This window comes from Polypterus senegalus, chromosome 10 (genome assembly GCF_016835505.1).
Source record: "Polypterus senegalus isolate Bchr_013 chromosome 10, ASM1683550v1, whole genome shotgun sequence".
Classification (NCBI taxonomy): Eukaryota; Metazoa; Chordata; class Cladistia; order Polypteriformes; family Polypteridae; genus Polypterus; species Polypterus senegalus.
The window spans coordinates 133,660,776-133,673,721 of NC_053163.1; the positions used below are offsets into that span (position 1 = coordinate 133,660,776).

A 12,946-nucleotide genomic window follows, 5' to 3' on the forward strand; every position below is an offset into this window, starting at 1 on the left:
TCTAAGCAGACACTCATTTGAGGATCTAAGGTTACGATTTGGAATATAGGGTGTCAGACATTCCGATATATAAGATGGGGCGAGATTATTTAAGGCTTTGTAAACCATAAGCAGTATTTTAAAGTCAATTCTGAATGATACAGGTAACCAGTGTAGTGACATCAAAACTGGAGAAATGTGCTCGGAGCCTCGATCCACTGGACTAATTCCCTTCATAATTTTAAACATGTCTCCTCTTAATCTTCTTTTGCTTAAACTCAAAATGCCTTGCTCTTTTAATCTTTCCTCGTAACTCATTCCCTATAGCCCTGGAATCAGCTTAGTCGCTCTACTCTGGACTTTATCCAGCACTTCTACAGCCTCATGTAGGAAATGGTCATCCGAGCCATCCTGATCCTGATTACATGAGCCACCATAAACCTGATTAAATACACTATTCTAATTGTGATCAACAGGATTTCCTTGTGCCTGACTAGTTGTGTTACACAAGCCAAGGCTAATTTAGCAATTCAAAATAAAGTCAGCCATAATATCCCAGCTATTCAAACCATGACCACTAGGGCTTCTCAAAACTATCCTCTACCATAAACATCCTGGCTTCTTTGATTTAATGACAAAGAAAGTCTAAATAGCTACTCATGACTTTTTACATCAGGCATTACCTGCACATACATTTGTGTCTGAAGCCACAATTTGTCACACCAAAATAGAACCACACATTTACGTTGAAGGACCACAGATGTTAATAGTGTGCTGATTTGAGAATTATGCAAATTTCATCCTTAGGACAAATAATCTATCTATCTATCTATCTATCTATCTATCTATCTATCTATCTATCTATCTATCTATCTATCTATCTCAAATGTATATTTCCTTGGTTAATTCCTTGATAATAATAAATGTCTATATGTCTATCTACAGTATCTATTTCAAATGTTCCAAGCCACCTTCAATAAAGTGGTCAGCCAAATAATAATAATAATAATAATCATAATAAGAATAATAATAATAATAATATCTGCCTATCTACACAGGTTTATTGAATAAAAATAGTCAAAATATTTAAAACTCTATTGAGACTCATCTGATTTGCATTTTTTGTCAACACAGCGGACTTCTTCAGTTGCTCAAACTCTGCCCCAGTTCTGAACTAACAAATGTGTTGGGCATTTTCAGTGAAAGAAATGAATGTCAGAAAGTCTTATCTACTATGGAGTGTGCTAATGAGAGAAAAAACTGAACTGTACATGTAAATATTATTCACTAATGTTTCCATTTTGTTGCTGCCATCTCTGGATGTTATTATTAAGTGTATTTCATACTAGAGTAGAAAGCTATGATCATTTACATAAGCGTATTTTGTACAGAGGTGTATTCAGAAATAGTTACATTGATAACAATAATAAATGCATATAGTATATTCCATATGCTGAATGCAGATTAATATCTTTCAGATTAAAATTTACAATATATTTTATAATTAATATGTAATAATAATAGCTGAAAAGTAGTGCATCTCAACATTTACCTTTTCAATAACACATATGTTCTTACAATTGACTTGAAGATCTTCACATTTTTACTTTACTGTTAAAACATCCAGTGAAACTGGTGGTCTTTTGTGGGATCTGTCTGAATTTGTGGTTTCAGGTCTGCCCCAAGTTATTAAATAACAGCGCGAATCTGACAAATGTTCACCTCCTGGCAGCGTGCCGAATAGCAAGTAATATGTAATAAATAATATTACAATATAACAAAAATTTGTAAAGTCGGTTTTATACATTAAGTCTGGATGATTCCGAGACCTTGAAACTTTTGTGATTTATATCTGTAAAAATCATAAAAGCGATGAAAAACTAACATTCTAAAATATACGCAATCACCAGCAACGGAAGTCAAAAGGATGATAATGTACTGAGGGCAATCAGGTGCTGCCTCTTCTTCCTTTTGAGTTTTGGAAAAAGATAAAATAGGTTGGAATATTGCTTCGTAGTGCTGACTGGCATACCTTCCACGATCTTTGTTAAATGCCATTGCCCTCTTTTACTTTCCTGTATCACGTACGCGAGAAACCCCCCGACGCGTCTTTCAGTTTGGGGACAAATTGGGCTGCGAGCACGTCATGAGAGGGAGGAGAGCTACGCGTAAACAATACGCCGATCGTTGATTGGTTCCTTCTACCAAAGGGGCGTGACGAAAAAAATGACGCGATGCGAGGAAAGCTATATATTTAAAGGACGGGGGCTCTTTTTATCAATGAAATAGTAAAGGACCATAAAGTGCTGGCAAAATAGAGAGACAGAGAAAGGGAAATGTACTAGCTGCAAGTACTTTTAACTATTCTAAATAAAAAAACGAAATACATTGTATCTTACTCTGCTTAAGTTACCTAACTCTCAAGCTCAAGACCAAAAAAGAAAGAATCATGAAGTACATTATAGGCATTGGCGGGTAAGTCGATTTGCTTTCTTTTCCATTCATGTTGCAAATTTTAAAGAAGCAAAGTAATGCTGTTTGTGAATATCACTGTTTGCATGTCACAACCTATTTCTGTATCTGTATTTTACGAGCCACAAGCCTCTTTAACTGCACGTGTGGGCCTGCATAGTAGTTCCGTTTATTTTTAATTGTTTTTTTAAATTGTTGTTAGTGATTCCTACTTTTACGCATGTGTTTCATTTTATTACCATTATCATTTTTGTAATTTGTATTTCAAGTCGGGCTTCTTTCCCGTGAAACATTTGCGAGTGAAGGTGCGCGGGAGATTTGAAAGTGTGGCGCGCGCCAACTGCGTGCACTCGGGGCTCGCACTTGTCACGCGCGCAAAACAAAACCTTCTTTTTTGCCGCCGGATTTTTATATATATTTTTTTTTAGCAGTGCTGCCGTTGCCAAAAATAATTACTAAAAACGGATTCCCCTTAGCGCAAAGTGACGTTGCTAATCTGGCAGTTCTCTGTTTAGGCGGTCGCGTTTTGGCGGCAGAAGCCGTTAGATTTTAATTTTTTGTCATTGATATTTACGTCTCCCGCTCCTATCTCGGAGGGACATATTTTCTGAACAGGTGATAGAAGAGAAACTGCTACGATTCGCATTTCTGTTAATTTCCTTCTTCTGTTTGCCAAATATGAAATGTGCTTACACCACCCCCTCCTCTCCACTTCGCTCTGCACAAATTTCTAACTTCTTTTTTTCAATGTGCCTAACATTTCTGTTTAGCATGACCAATGGTGGGAAAACCACTCTGACGAACAAGCTTGTCAACGCGTTTCCAGGTTGTTGCGTCGTTCACCAGGACGATTTCTTCAAGGTGAGTGTCTCCCCCTCTCCATATCTGAGGAGTGCAGGGCTCTTATCGTGCTGTCCGATGTTGGTGTCTAGCAAATACTTTCAGTTAAATGGGAGGGTGGGTGAGATCTAGCCGATAACCATTTCTGATTCTGTAAATATATTAAAGTGAATTACCTTGAGATTTTATATCTTTTTTGTATGATTATATATAGTAAAGCAGATTTCATGGATGCTGATATAACAGCGTAGACTTTCATCTCATTTTCGTTAGCTTTGCCTTTAATTCTCATTCTTATCAGTTGTCTTCTTACGCCCACCCTCCTTTCTTGGGGTTAGGTTTACAGGACTCTGCAGTCAGCTGCTCAACAACTTCAACTGCAACGATATTACTTGCAGCCACCTGTCTTTCAGCTCCGCTAAAAAGCGGAAGTCTTGTAAAGCACCAAGTGTTTCTTACATGGACATGACCATTTTTTATAAATACCTGTTGACCAGACTGCTGGGTCCTTTTTGTTCTGACCCCATCATCCATCCATCCTTCCTGCTGTCTTTTTAGTGAGCTGCTTTTGCTCTAGTGATCACACGTCTTCCAGTGGACAGGGTGTGATCAAGTCTGAACTAACTGGTCCTTGTGTGGTTGCAGCATTGTTTTATTGATCACTGTAATTTCAGCCACAAGATCAGATACTGGTTGGTGAGGACGGCTTTAAGCAATGGGATGGTAAGAAGTGGCTTTCACTGTAGGAAACCATCTTTTTATAAATTTTTTGTTAGCATAACCTATATAAAACAAGTAAGGTTAAAATATCACTCTTCTAATTTGTTTTCTAGTTTGTGTTTTTGAGAGTTATGTCTGCTTTTCTGTCCCTTTGCAGTAATGACCTCTTTAGATATGGAAGCAATGGTGAACACTGTTAAAGCCTGGCTGGAGAATCCTGTGAAATTTGCCCGTTCTCATGGTATCCAAGTGTCCCCGGAGTTGGAGGGACCTGCCTCTGAGGAACAGACACATATTTTGATAGTAGAAGGCTTTCTGCTGTATAACTACAGGTAATGTCCTTGATCACCTATGTGTACCTACAATACTTTGTCTTCATTTTTTCCTCAATAGTGAAAATCTATGTGTAATGTGTGTGGTTTTTTTTTTCCAGTTTAAATATTCCGATCTACCTAGTTTGTTAAAGTGACATACCTTGAAAAAAGACCTATACATTCTCCCTTTTGTCTTAACAGACCTTTGATAGAGCTGTTCAGTCATTGCTACTACATTGTTGTCCCCTATGAAGAGTGCAAAAGGAGGCGAAGGTAATTTAACAAGGTTCTCAAACTCCTTTAAAAGCTAAAGCTTTTTCAGCCACACTAGGTGCAAGGCAGGACGTTCGTCTATTTCAGGCCCAACACAACACTCTCAAACACGGTCAATTTGAAATTGCCAATCAACTTAACCTGCACATTTTTGAAAACGTTATTTGCATTTCCATTTCTGAGTATGCTAAAGTGATATTGTGTGCGTGCATTTTAATAGAACACAAAATACTACTTTAAGGTGTCAAACTTTTTTAAATATAAGCATTCCTTTCTTAAACTTGCCCCAACATTAAGTTCATGCATTGCAACATGAAAGGAACTCATGTAAGACATAACTACACTGACAAACTACTTCAGTCGTGATTCTGCATAGACATCCCAGTTTAGTAGAACGTGTTCTAGCCTATGACTCTGCTTTAATATAAATTTTCTTTTCAGCACGCGAAAGTACACTGTCCCTGATCCTCCTGGCCTCTTTGATGGACATGTTTGGCCAATGTATCTAAAATACAGGAAGGAAATGGAAAGCAGCCCTGTTGAAGTTGGTAGGTACAATTTTATCCACCAACCAAAGCAGAGGAGTATTACATTGTTTCTTAGGATTAATCCATTAGTCCGTGAATATGGTTTAGGTGTTTACTTTCCATCCTACTTGTAATGTTTCCAGAGTACCTGGATGGCTTGAAAACCAGAGAGCAGCTCTTTAATCAGGTTTATGAAGCAATTAGGAACATGCTGAATAGCTGAAAGGTAAGGAGCATAACTGGGAGCTTTGGGTAGTGTAGGTTTGCTTGTTGACTGCAGAGTTTGATTTTTTTTTTTTTCTTGTTTTTTTCTTGTTTTCTAGTGGCTGACCAGTGTACAGAATTGTAAATAGAAGTTCGTCAAGCGTGAAGATGTACTGGCACCTATTTGGTTACTTGATGTAAATAGTCAGGGAGGAATAACTTATTTTAAACATTTTGCATTTGAAAATGTTTTATTTTTTTTATTTGATACATCAAAGTAAGAAATGGCAAGCTCAAGATTTTAATGCGACATATTTTATTATCTTGTGTCATGTTTATATGAATAATTTGTAAACTTTGCCTGTAACTGCTTTTTAATTGCATTCATATGATCTCTAGATCAGTTTTTTTGATTTTTTTTATATTAAATTTCATACTTGTATTTTAGGTATGGTGTTATCAATCCCATTTTATATTATGGTTGTAGAATAAATTATCAAAACAACATTTGGTACAACATACCAGAAGAAATTAAGTGTTCCTCTGCACAGAAAAGTGAAACATCTTGATTTTAACAGGGATGCTAGGTTTATGTAGGTTTTATAATAATGAGAGTAAATACTGTGAAGTTTCCTAAACAAAGCCACTTGGAAGCTATGTCAAGAAGATGGTGTCACCAAATTTGTCTACAGATACTGCTACAAAGAGCCTGCTTTAAACTGACAGGACTGGGGAGGTTCACCTTGATAGCTACTTCAATACTTTGCTGTCTTTGATCCAGATACTGAACTGCATTACTTGAAATTAAATTGACATCCAGTCATAAGACTTTTGTCCTCTAGCTGTTAGAAACCTTCTGTTCTAAGGATCTGCTGCTTCTAGTTTTATGTTGCTATATTTTTCCAATCAGAGTAAAAAAGTATAAACTACTTTGCCATGGGTTCATTCAGAGTAACAAGTTTGAGTAATTTATATGTATATTTTCAATTCTTTGCTTAGGGAATTGGGAGCTTAAAACTGCATAGTCACTATGATGCCTACTGCTAGGCACTCCAAGCAATATTTTCTGTCTTTGGCTCGCTCAAGTCAAACATGCAGGAAAATTGAAAATAACACTGGTTTATGCCAAGAATATTTCAATAGTGTTCTTAGTAATGTGTCCTAAAGCTACAGACGCAACAGAAACCTAATAGGCTTGGCTTTCTAAGGGAAAACGCAAATGGTATGCGTGAATAGGTCTAGCCAAAATGATTGGAATTCTTTAACCATCAGCTAGTAGCTACATGAAGTAGACAGTCAGTCTTGAGTAATTTGAAAATTAGCTGTTTTATATGTTAAGATTAAGAGCTAACAGGCTACTAGTATCAACTATTAAAGTTTGAAGAAATGGTGGTACAGGATGAGTATAAACCAAAAGGTCAAACTTGCTTTGCACAATAATTACCTTGTACTGTTAGTTGCAGTAGCCATTTTCAGTCCTGGCTCTTACTATCTGTTGGTTGAAAGTCCCTGGGCGTTTTACATCTTGCTTCCATAGATTAGAAGTTTGATGAGCAGGCACAGGTGTGGGTGACAGCCCAGTCTAGGCACAGTGTCAGATGGAAGGGTAAAGCTCAAAGCAGTGACACAGCAGGCTACATTTCATAGAAGTGCAGCTGCTGAGTCAGACCTGTAGACAAAGGATATGCAGTGAGGCACTTGGGGTTTCCCCATCTCTAACACCGACTTGCTCTTCTGGCATAGTACTATATCTGTCTACAATATTTACTTGGGCAGGAAACCTTGAGTGGACTGCAAGGCTGTGAGATCTTGCGGAGATTTTTCATTCTACTCTAATATCTGCAAGGTTTGATACATATGTGTACCTGTATACTTGCATTTGGACTCCCAAATTGTCAATTGTGGGGTACTCTTGCAAAGTACCTCTCAGTTTCTACAGAAAGGTAAGCTTATGTTATGTTGAGCAGCCACTATTTCAATATGTATGCTCTAGCTAATGAGTGGGTGTAGCTGAATATGAATATCATGAGCAACAGTAACTGTGACAGCTGTCATGTGCAGATAGGACCTGTCCTTGATGGTATGGAATGAGCTGGCTCCTCCAGTGATGCGAGACATTTTAATATGGAGCAATGTGTTTTAGCAGGCCACATTGTTCCTAAGCATAAGAGATAAACACTTCTATTTTTAGACTCATTTTTGTCTTGCCTGGCCAAGTCCTCTTGAAATGATTGGAAGTTGTCATGTCTTTCAGATGACATCTTGTAGAAAGCCAGTGGATGGATTTTACCTACGTTTACAATCAGTTATTTAATTTGTGCTTTTAGGGAAGTGTGCCACTAATCGACGCAAATTAATGTGTTTGCCTATTTCCAGTATCTGTTAGGCTGATGCCTTTATCTAAGGTGAATTATAACATTGGAAATACAAATGGTCACATTTGTTTTTGTTCCCAAGTGGAGCACAGGCAGGTGCAGTGATTTGCTCATGGTCACAGTGTTGGTGGTTGGATTTGAACCCAGGACCTTGGTGCTTGAAGTCCAAAGCCATAACCACTCCGTCACCCTGCCTAACCTCTATTAGCTATCATTTCTCCTAAGTAAATTACCAATCCCGAGTGCTGATTGTAATTGCTGTCCACGTTTGTAGGACTAACAGGTGAGGTGACTTTCTACAGGGTCACATAGGTTCTCAACAGCATTTACTGTAAGATGACACTCCAATCTGACTGATGCAAAGTCCAAAGCATTCTACAAAAAAAATAAAAATAACCTCTAACAATAAGGGTACAGTGTCTACCTCTAGAGTGATGTGGATGACACTAAACAGGTACAAACCCTAAAAGCATCAAGTTTGACATATTCTTTACCCTTTGACCTCGTGTCTTGGACTTATGAGGAGCATGTCAGCTGATGTACTATATTTACCTTTGGGCTGCATGCTTGTGGAGTCAGCAGTGCAAATATAGGCCTCTGCAGCAAAGCATACATTTCCTTCCACTGAAAGGAAACATCTGCTGCTGGCATACTTGCAGTCAATGATGGAGACCACGTCATCAACAACTGTGCCCCGGGTTCTGCTGCAGGGTGTATGATGGCACAAAGTGGCCATGGCCAGCCCAGTCTCTCTTTATGACGGGGGTAACAAGAAAAGAGGAAAGTAACTGGTTTATAAATAATCATTTAAAATAGATTTTACAAAATATGCATTTAATCATCCCAGTGGACTAGTCTCATGCTCAGTGACCATCATCTAAATGATTCAAGTATTGCCCCACAATGCTAAAGTCTATCTTAGAAACAAGGTAGGTAGGAATCAGCCATGATCCTTGAAATGTAAATATATAAAATAAAGAAAAAAATATCAAGATTAAGTGAGTTGAAGAAATGGTATGGCATTGTTTTCATCAATTGGATTTAACAACATTTATTTATATAGCACATTTTCATACAAAAAAATGTAGCTCAAAGTGCTTTACATAATGAAGAATAGAAAAATAAGAGACACAGTAAGAAAATAAAATAAGTCAACATTAATTAGCATAGAATAAGAGTAAGGTCCAGTGGCCAGGGGGGACAGAAAAAACAAAAACAAAAAAAAACTTCAGACGGGATCTGCAGGGATTCCAGGCCATGAGACCGCCCAGTCCCCTCTGGGCAATCTACCTAACATAAATGAAACAGTCCTCTTTGTATTTAGGGTTTTCATGGAAGGAGATGATGATGATGATCACGTGGACTTCTGGCTTTTAGTCCATCAATGCTGGGGCATCATGGTGCTTTGAGTAGGTGGTGGTGGCGCAGGCTGCCACCACAGAGAAACCGGAAAAAGAAACAGAGAGAGTAGGGGTCAGTACGGATTTTAGAGCCACCATGAATAGTTATTATGATGAATTGAACATGTAGAGTATCAGGGTTAAGATAAAGTGAAGTTATAAAAAGGCCATATTAAAGTAATGTGTTTTCAGCAGTGTTTTAAAGTGCTCCACTGTATTAGCCTGGTGAATTCCTATCGGCAGGCTATTCCAGATTTTAGGTGCATAGCAGCAGAAGGCCGCCTCACCACTTCTTTTCAATTAAGTTTCCCATTTTGAGAAAGAAAACCTGCTGTCACATAGACCCCATATTTGTGTGCCTTCATGTTGTATCAGTAACTTGCCCCCACATCCAAAAGACAAACAGATGTATTAGGTGGTCACTATGAGTGAGTTCACCCTACTAGCACTGTCCAGGAATAGCTCCCACTTCCCTGATTTACAATACCCGAGCTCTGAAAATTCACTCTATTGCCAAAAGTATTGGGATGCCTGCCTTTACACACACATGAACTTTAAAGACATCCCATTCTTAATACATAGACTTTAATATGGAGTTAGCCCACCCTTTGTAACTATAACAGCTTCAGCCCTTCTGGAAAGACTTTCAACAAGGTGCAGGAGTGTGTTTATGGGTATTTTGGGCCATTCTTCCAGGAGCACCAAGATAAAAGAGTGAGACACTCACTGAATGAGAGTGAGGCCTGAAAATGGACATGTTTATTTAACAATTAATGTCTGCCAGCCGTACACTTCCTGCTGCACAGGGGCCATGTAAAGTATCAGTTGCTGGAACTAGCCATGGCTATTCCTGCACTGTCTCCGAAGTCCCCTCTCCGTGATCCCCACTTGTCTTCTATGAGGTTCAGTTTATCCAATGCTGTAGGGGTCTCTACCTGCCTTCTTGAACCTGCAATGTGAATATTCCAGGGTTTCATGGACAGCAGAGCTCAGCGTTCCTGTGTGACATTTTGCTGTCAATCGCCCAGCCTGCCCTTCTTATCTTCAGGTTGATATGCTGCCCACTACAGTACACTTGGCATCCTTGAGCACCTGTGTGTTGATACTGTGGTACTCACTTGCGATTCACACGTGTGCTCATCCACACTTGGCACAATGATCTTCATGTGTGTGCCATCAATAACAGCAACAACTCCAGGAAAACCAGCGATGTGAATGAATGCAGCTTGTTTTAACATTACTTCAAGTGGAGTGGTGAGCAGATGTAGAAATCTGCGTATTACCTCACATGTTGTAAGGCATTGGTCCAAAATTTGAGCAATGGTTGGTTGTGACATACCACATCATTGGAGTGGCACAGTGACATTTTCCCAGTGGCCAAAAATACATAACATTACCAACACTTTTGTTTTGGCCGACAGCGCATGGCTTCTCCACTTAGATGGAATAATCATGCAACGTACAAGATTTGTTATGAATATTAATCCACTTCCTTGTTGTCCAGTGTGTCCAAGCCATTCTGCCTTTCCTGGCATGGGGGTGCTGAACTCTTCTTGATTGCCATCTTCTGGCAGCTCCTAGTGAGTGAGGACAGCTCATGATCTCTCCCCAGTCTGGGTGAAGTCACCCAAATTAGGAAAATTGATTAAATGATTTTACATCGACTCCTTTAAGGAGGACCACATTTGAGTCATTCTGAGATTTTTGAGTTAATAAGCACTGCTTTCCTACTTGGAGGTGAGCCCAGCTCAAGACGAGATTTTCAGGACATTCGCGTTGTTGTTTTTCAAAGCCATTTCTATGAAGCTTCAGCTTTATGCTTGGACCTGTTGTCCTGCTGGAAAACTAATCTTCTCCCATGGCGTAAACGTCTTGCAGACTTGATCAGGCTTTCTGTCAGGATTTCTGTGCATTCACTTTACCCTCAGAAGTCTGGAGATGGGATGTTTTTGATAATGTAGAAATATTTAGTCTAATGGCCACACAGCTCAATTCTGGTCCCATCAGACCACAGAAGCGTTTTCCAGCTGACTTTGGAGTCTCCCCACACCTTCTGGCCAATGCTAGTTGAGGTGTACTGTTTGTTTATTTGCTTTGTCCACTCCTCCGTAAACCTGTGACTGGTGAAGCACCTGATGATCAGCCTCTTGTCTGAACAGTCTGTCCAATCTTAACCACTGTAGCTTGTAACTCCCTCCGAGTTCTCATAGGTCTCACTCATCTTCTTCTTGTATGTTCGCTCGGTTTCTGCTCTTGACAGATTTACTGCTGTGCCAAACCCTCTCCATTACTTAATGGCTGCTTTAATTGAACTCCAAGGGATATTCAGTGGCGTTGATATCTGCTGGTCTCTATCCCCTGACTGGTGCTTTTCAATCCTGTTTTCATGGAGATGCTTGATGTGTCCTTTTCTCCTCATTGTGTATGGTATGCCACCACAAATTACCCCTTCTACATTCAGGTGCATCAATTGAAACCCCAGACAGGTCACCACCATTGAGATAATTCTGGGTTTTCTAAAACCAGTTTGGCTGCAACAGTGAGGAATTCGGAAGGGGATGAATACTTATGGGAGCCATTAATTGGTGTTTATTCTTTGTAATTAATTGAGACCACTCTGCATACATCTGTTTTCACTTTGACATTAAAGAGTCAGTGACAAAAAGGCCAAATGGAATCCTCAGTGAATTAATGTTGTAGAGCAATAAAATGTCAAAACTTCTATGGAGGTGAATGCTTTTCATATTCATTGCACTAACTGTGAACTCCCATCTGAGAAGCGTCTCATTAAAGATTCAGTATAAATTAACGTATAATTACAAGTTACTGTGGCTAATTAAAAAAAGCATTTGTGACATTACATCAGCCTGAGGTTCCGATCGCTATGAGCAGAGTCTTCAAATCATGAAAGGCTCACACCCTGTGAACAATAGGGACCGCTGGCATAGCACATGTAGAGCCAGAAAGATGCCAAGAAATCCTGAAGCATAAAAAGAGGCGTCTATTGTGGAAAATAAAGAAAAGGAAGGGATGAGCAAAGGGAGGACAATAAAGCTGCCTAGTGAACTGCATCTCTGGGTCTTCCTAGGAACAGTCTGGATGAGAACAGGCCATTCAGCCCACCCAGGCTCGCCAGTTCTATCACTTCATTTTCTAAAATAACATCAAGATAAGTTCTGAAAAGACCTAAAGTCCTACTGTCTACCACACTACTTGGTAATAATAATAATAATAATAATAATTTTTTTTTATGTAGCACCTTTCTAATGCTCAAGGCGCTTATAAGGTTCTCTGTGTGAAAAAAATAAACTGCCTAATGTTTATGTGAAACATCTCTGCCAAATGAAATTTGCCCACCACGACGTACCACTCCCCTCCTCTCCTTCTGCATTTACCTCTTTGTCTCTTCCTTCTTCCCGTCTGTCTCATCTTCTGACTCAATGCTCTGAATACCTGCAGGTTTGTTGGTTTTTAAACCCTATGGGTGGGTTAATTTCAGGGCAAATCCCTGACCTGCTTCTGGGGTCAAGTAGACCTTCTGGTATCCCGAGACCCCCTGAATGTTAAATTCTAAATAAATGGCCAGCCATTCCAGTTGACTTGTTCTGCTTGATCTGCACCAGGGGTTCAAATAAACATCAGTGGCCCACCTTACTGAAGCCTGTCCACCTAACACTAGTGCTCTCCTTCATTTAGTCCTGTGTCCACTTGGTTAAGAAGAAGTGGTGAGCTGCGGACTTGTGGGCACCTTTAGGTGACAAGTGGATGTGAAACGCTGGACTTTGACTAGCTGTGCATCCACAGAGATACAATCTGAAGAGCCGCTGGCTCTCTTTTGAATA

The 12,946-nt window shown here is 39.4% G+C and overlaps 1 protein-coding gene across 2 annotated transcripts; it reads left to right on the forward strand.

Moving 5' to 3' along the window:
• Nucleotides 1-2,244: 2,244 nt before the first annotated feature.
• LOC120537642 (nicotinamide riboside kinase 2-like) lies at nt 2,245-5,776 on the forward strand. Of its 2 annotated transcripts, XM_039766734.1 has the most exons (8): nt 2,245-2,454; nt 3,222-3,312; nt 3,966-4,014; nt 4,169-4,343; nt 4,527-4,598; nt 5,040-5,146; nt 5,269-5,351; nt 5,449-5,776. In XM_039766734.1, exons 1-7 carry the CDS (start codon nt 2,429-2,431, stop codon nt 5,346-5,348), a joined length of 600 nt encoding a protein of 199 aa, XP_039622668.1. In that variant the 5' UTR covers nt 2,245-2,428; the 3' UTR covers nt 5,349-5,351; nt 5,449-5,776. The 2 variants fall into 2 exon arrangements, with proteins under 2 accessions (XP_039622668.1, XP_039622670.1); XM_039766736.1 differs by lacking the exons at nt 2,245-2,454; nt 3,966-4,014 and having other exon boundaries at nt 3,230-3,312.
• Nucleotides 5,777-12,946: the final 7,170 nt, after the last annotated feature.

What these genes read in the sequence shown, in the direction of transcription:
- LOC120537642 (XM_039766734.1), top strand. Translation starts at nt 2,429, where the DNA reads ATGAAGTACATTATAGGCATTGGCGG. An exon ending in CGGCTTTAAGCAATGGGATG is followed by an intron (nt 4,015 to 4,168) that starts GTAAGAAGTGGC and finishes GTCCCTTTGCAG; the next exon opens with TAATGACCTCTTTAGATATG. An exon ending in TTTCTGCTGTATAACTACAG is followed by an intron (nt 4,344 to 4,526) that starts GTAATGTCCTTG and finishes TTGTCTTAACAG; the next exon opens with ACCTTTGATAGAGCTGTTCA.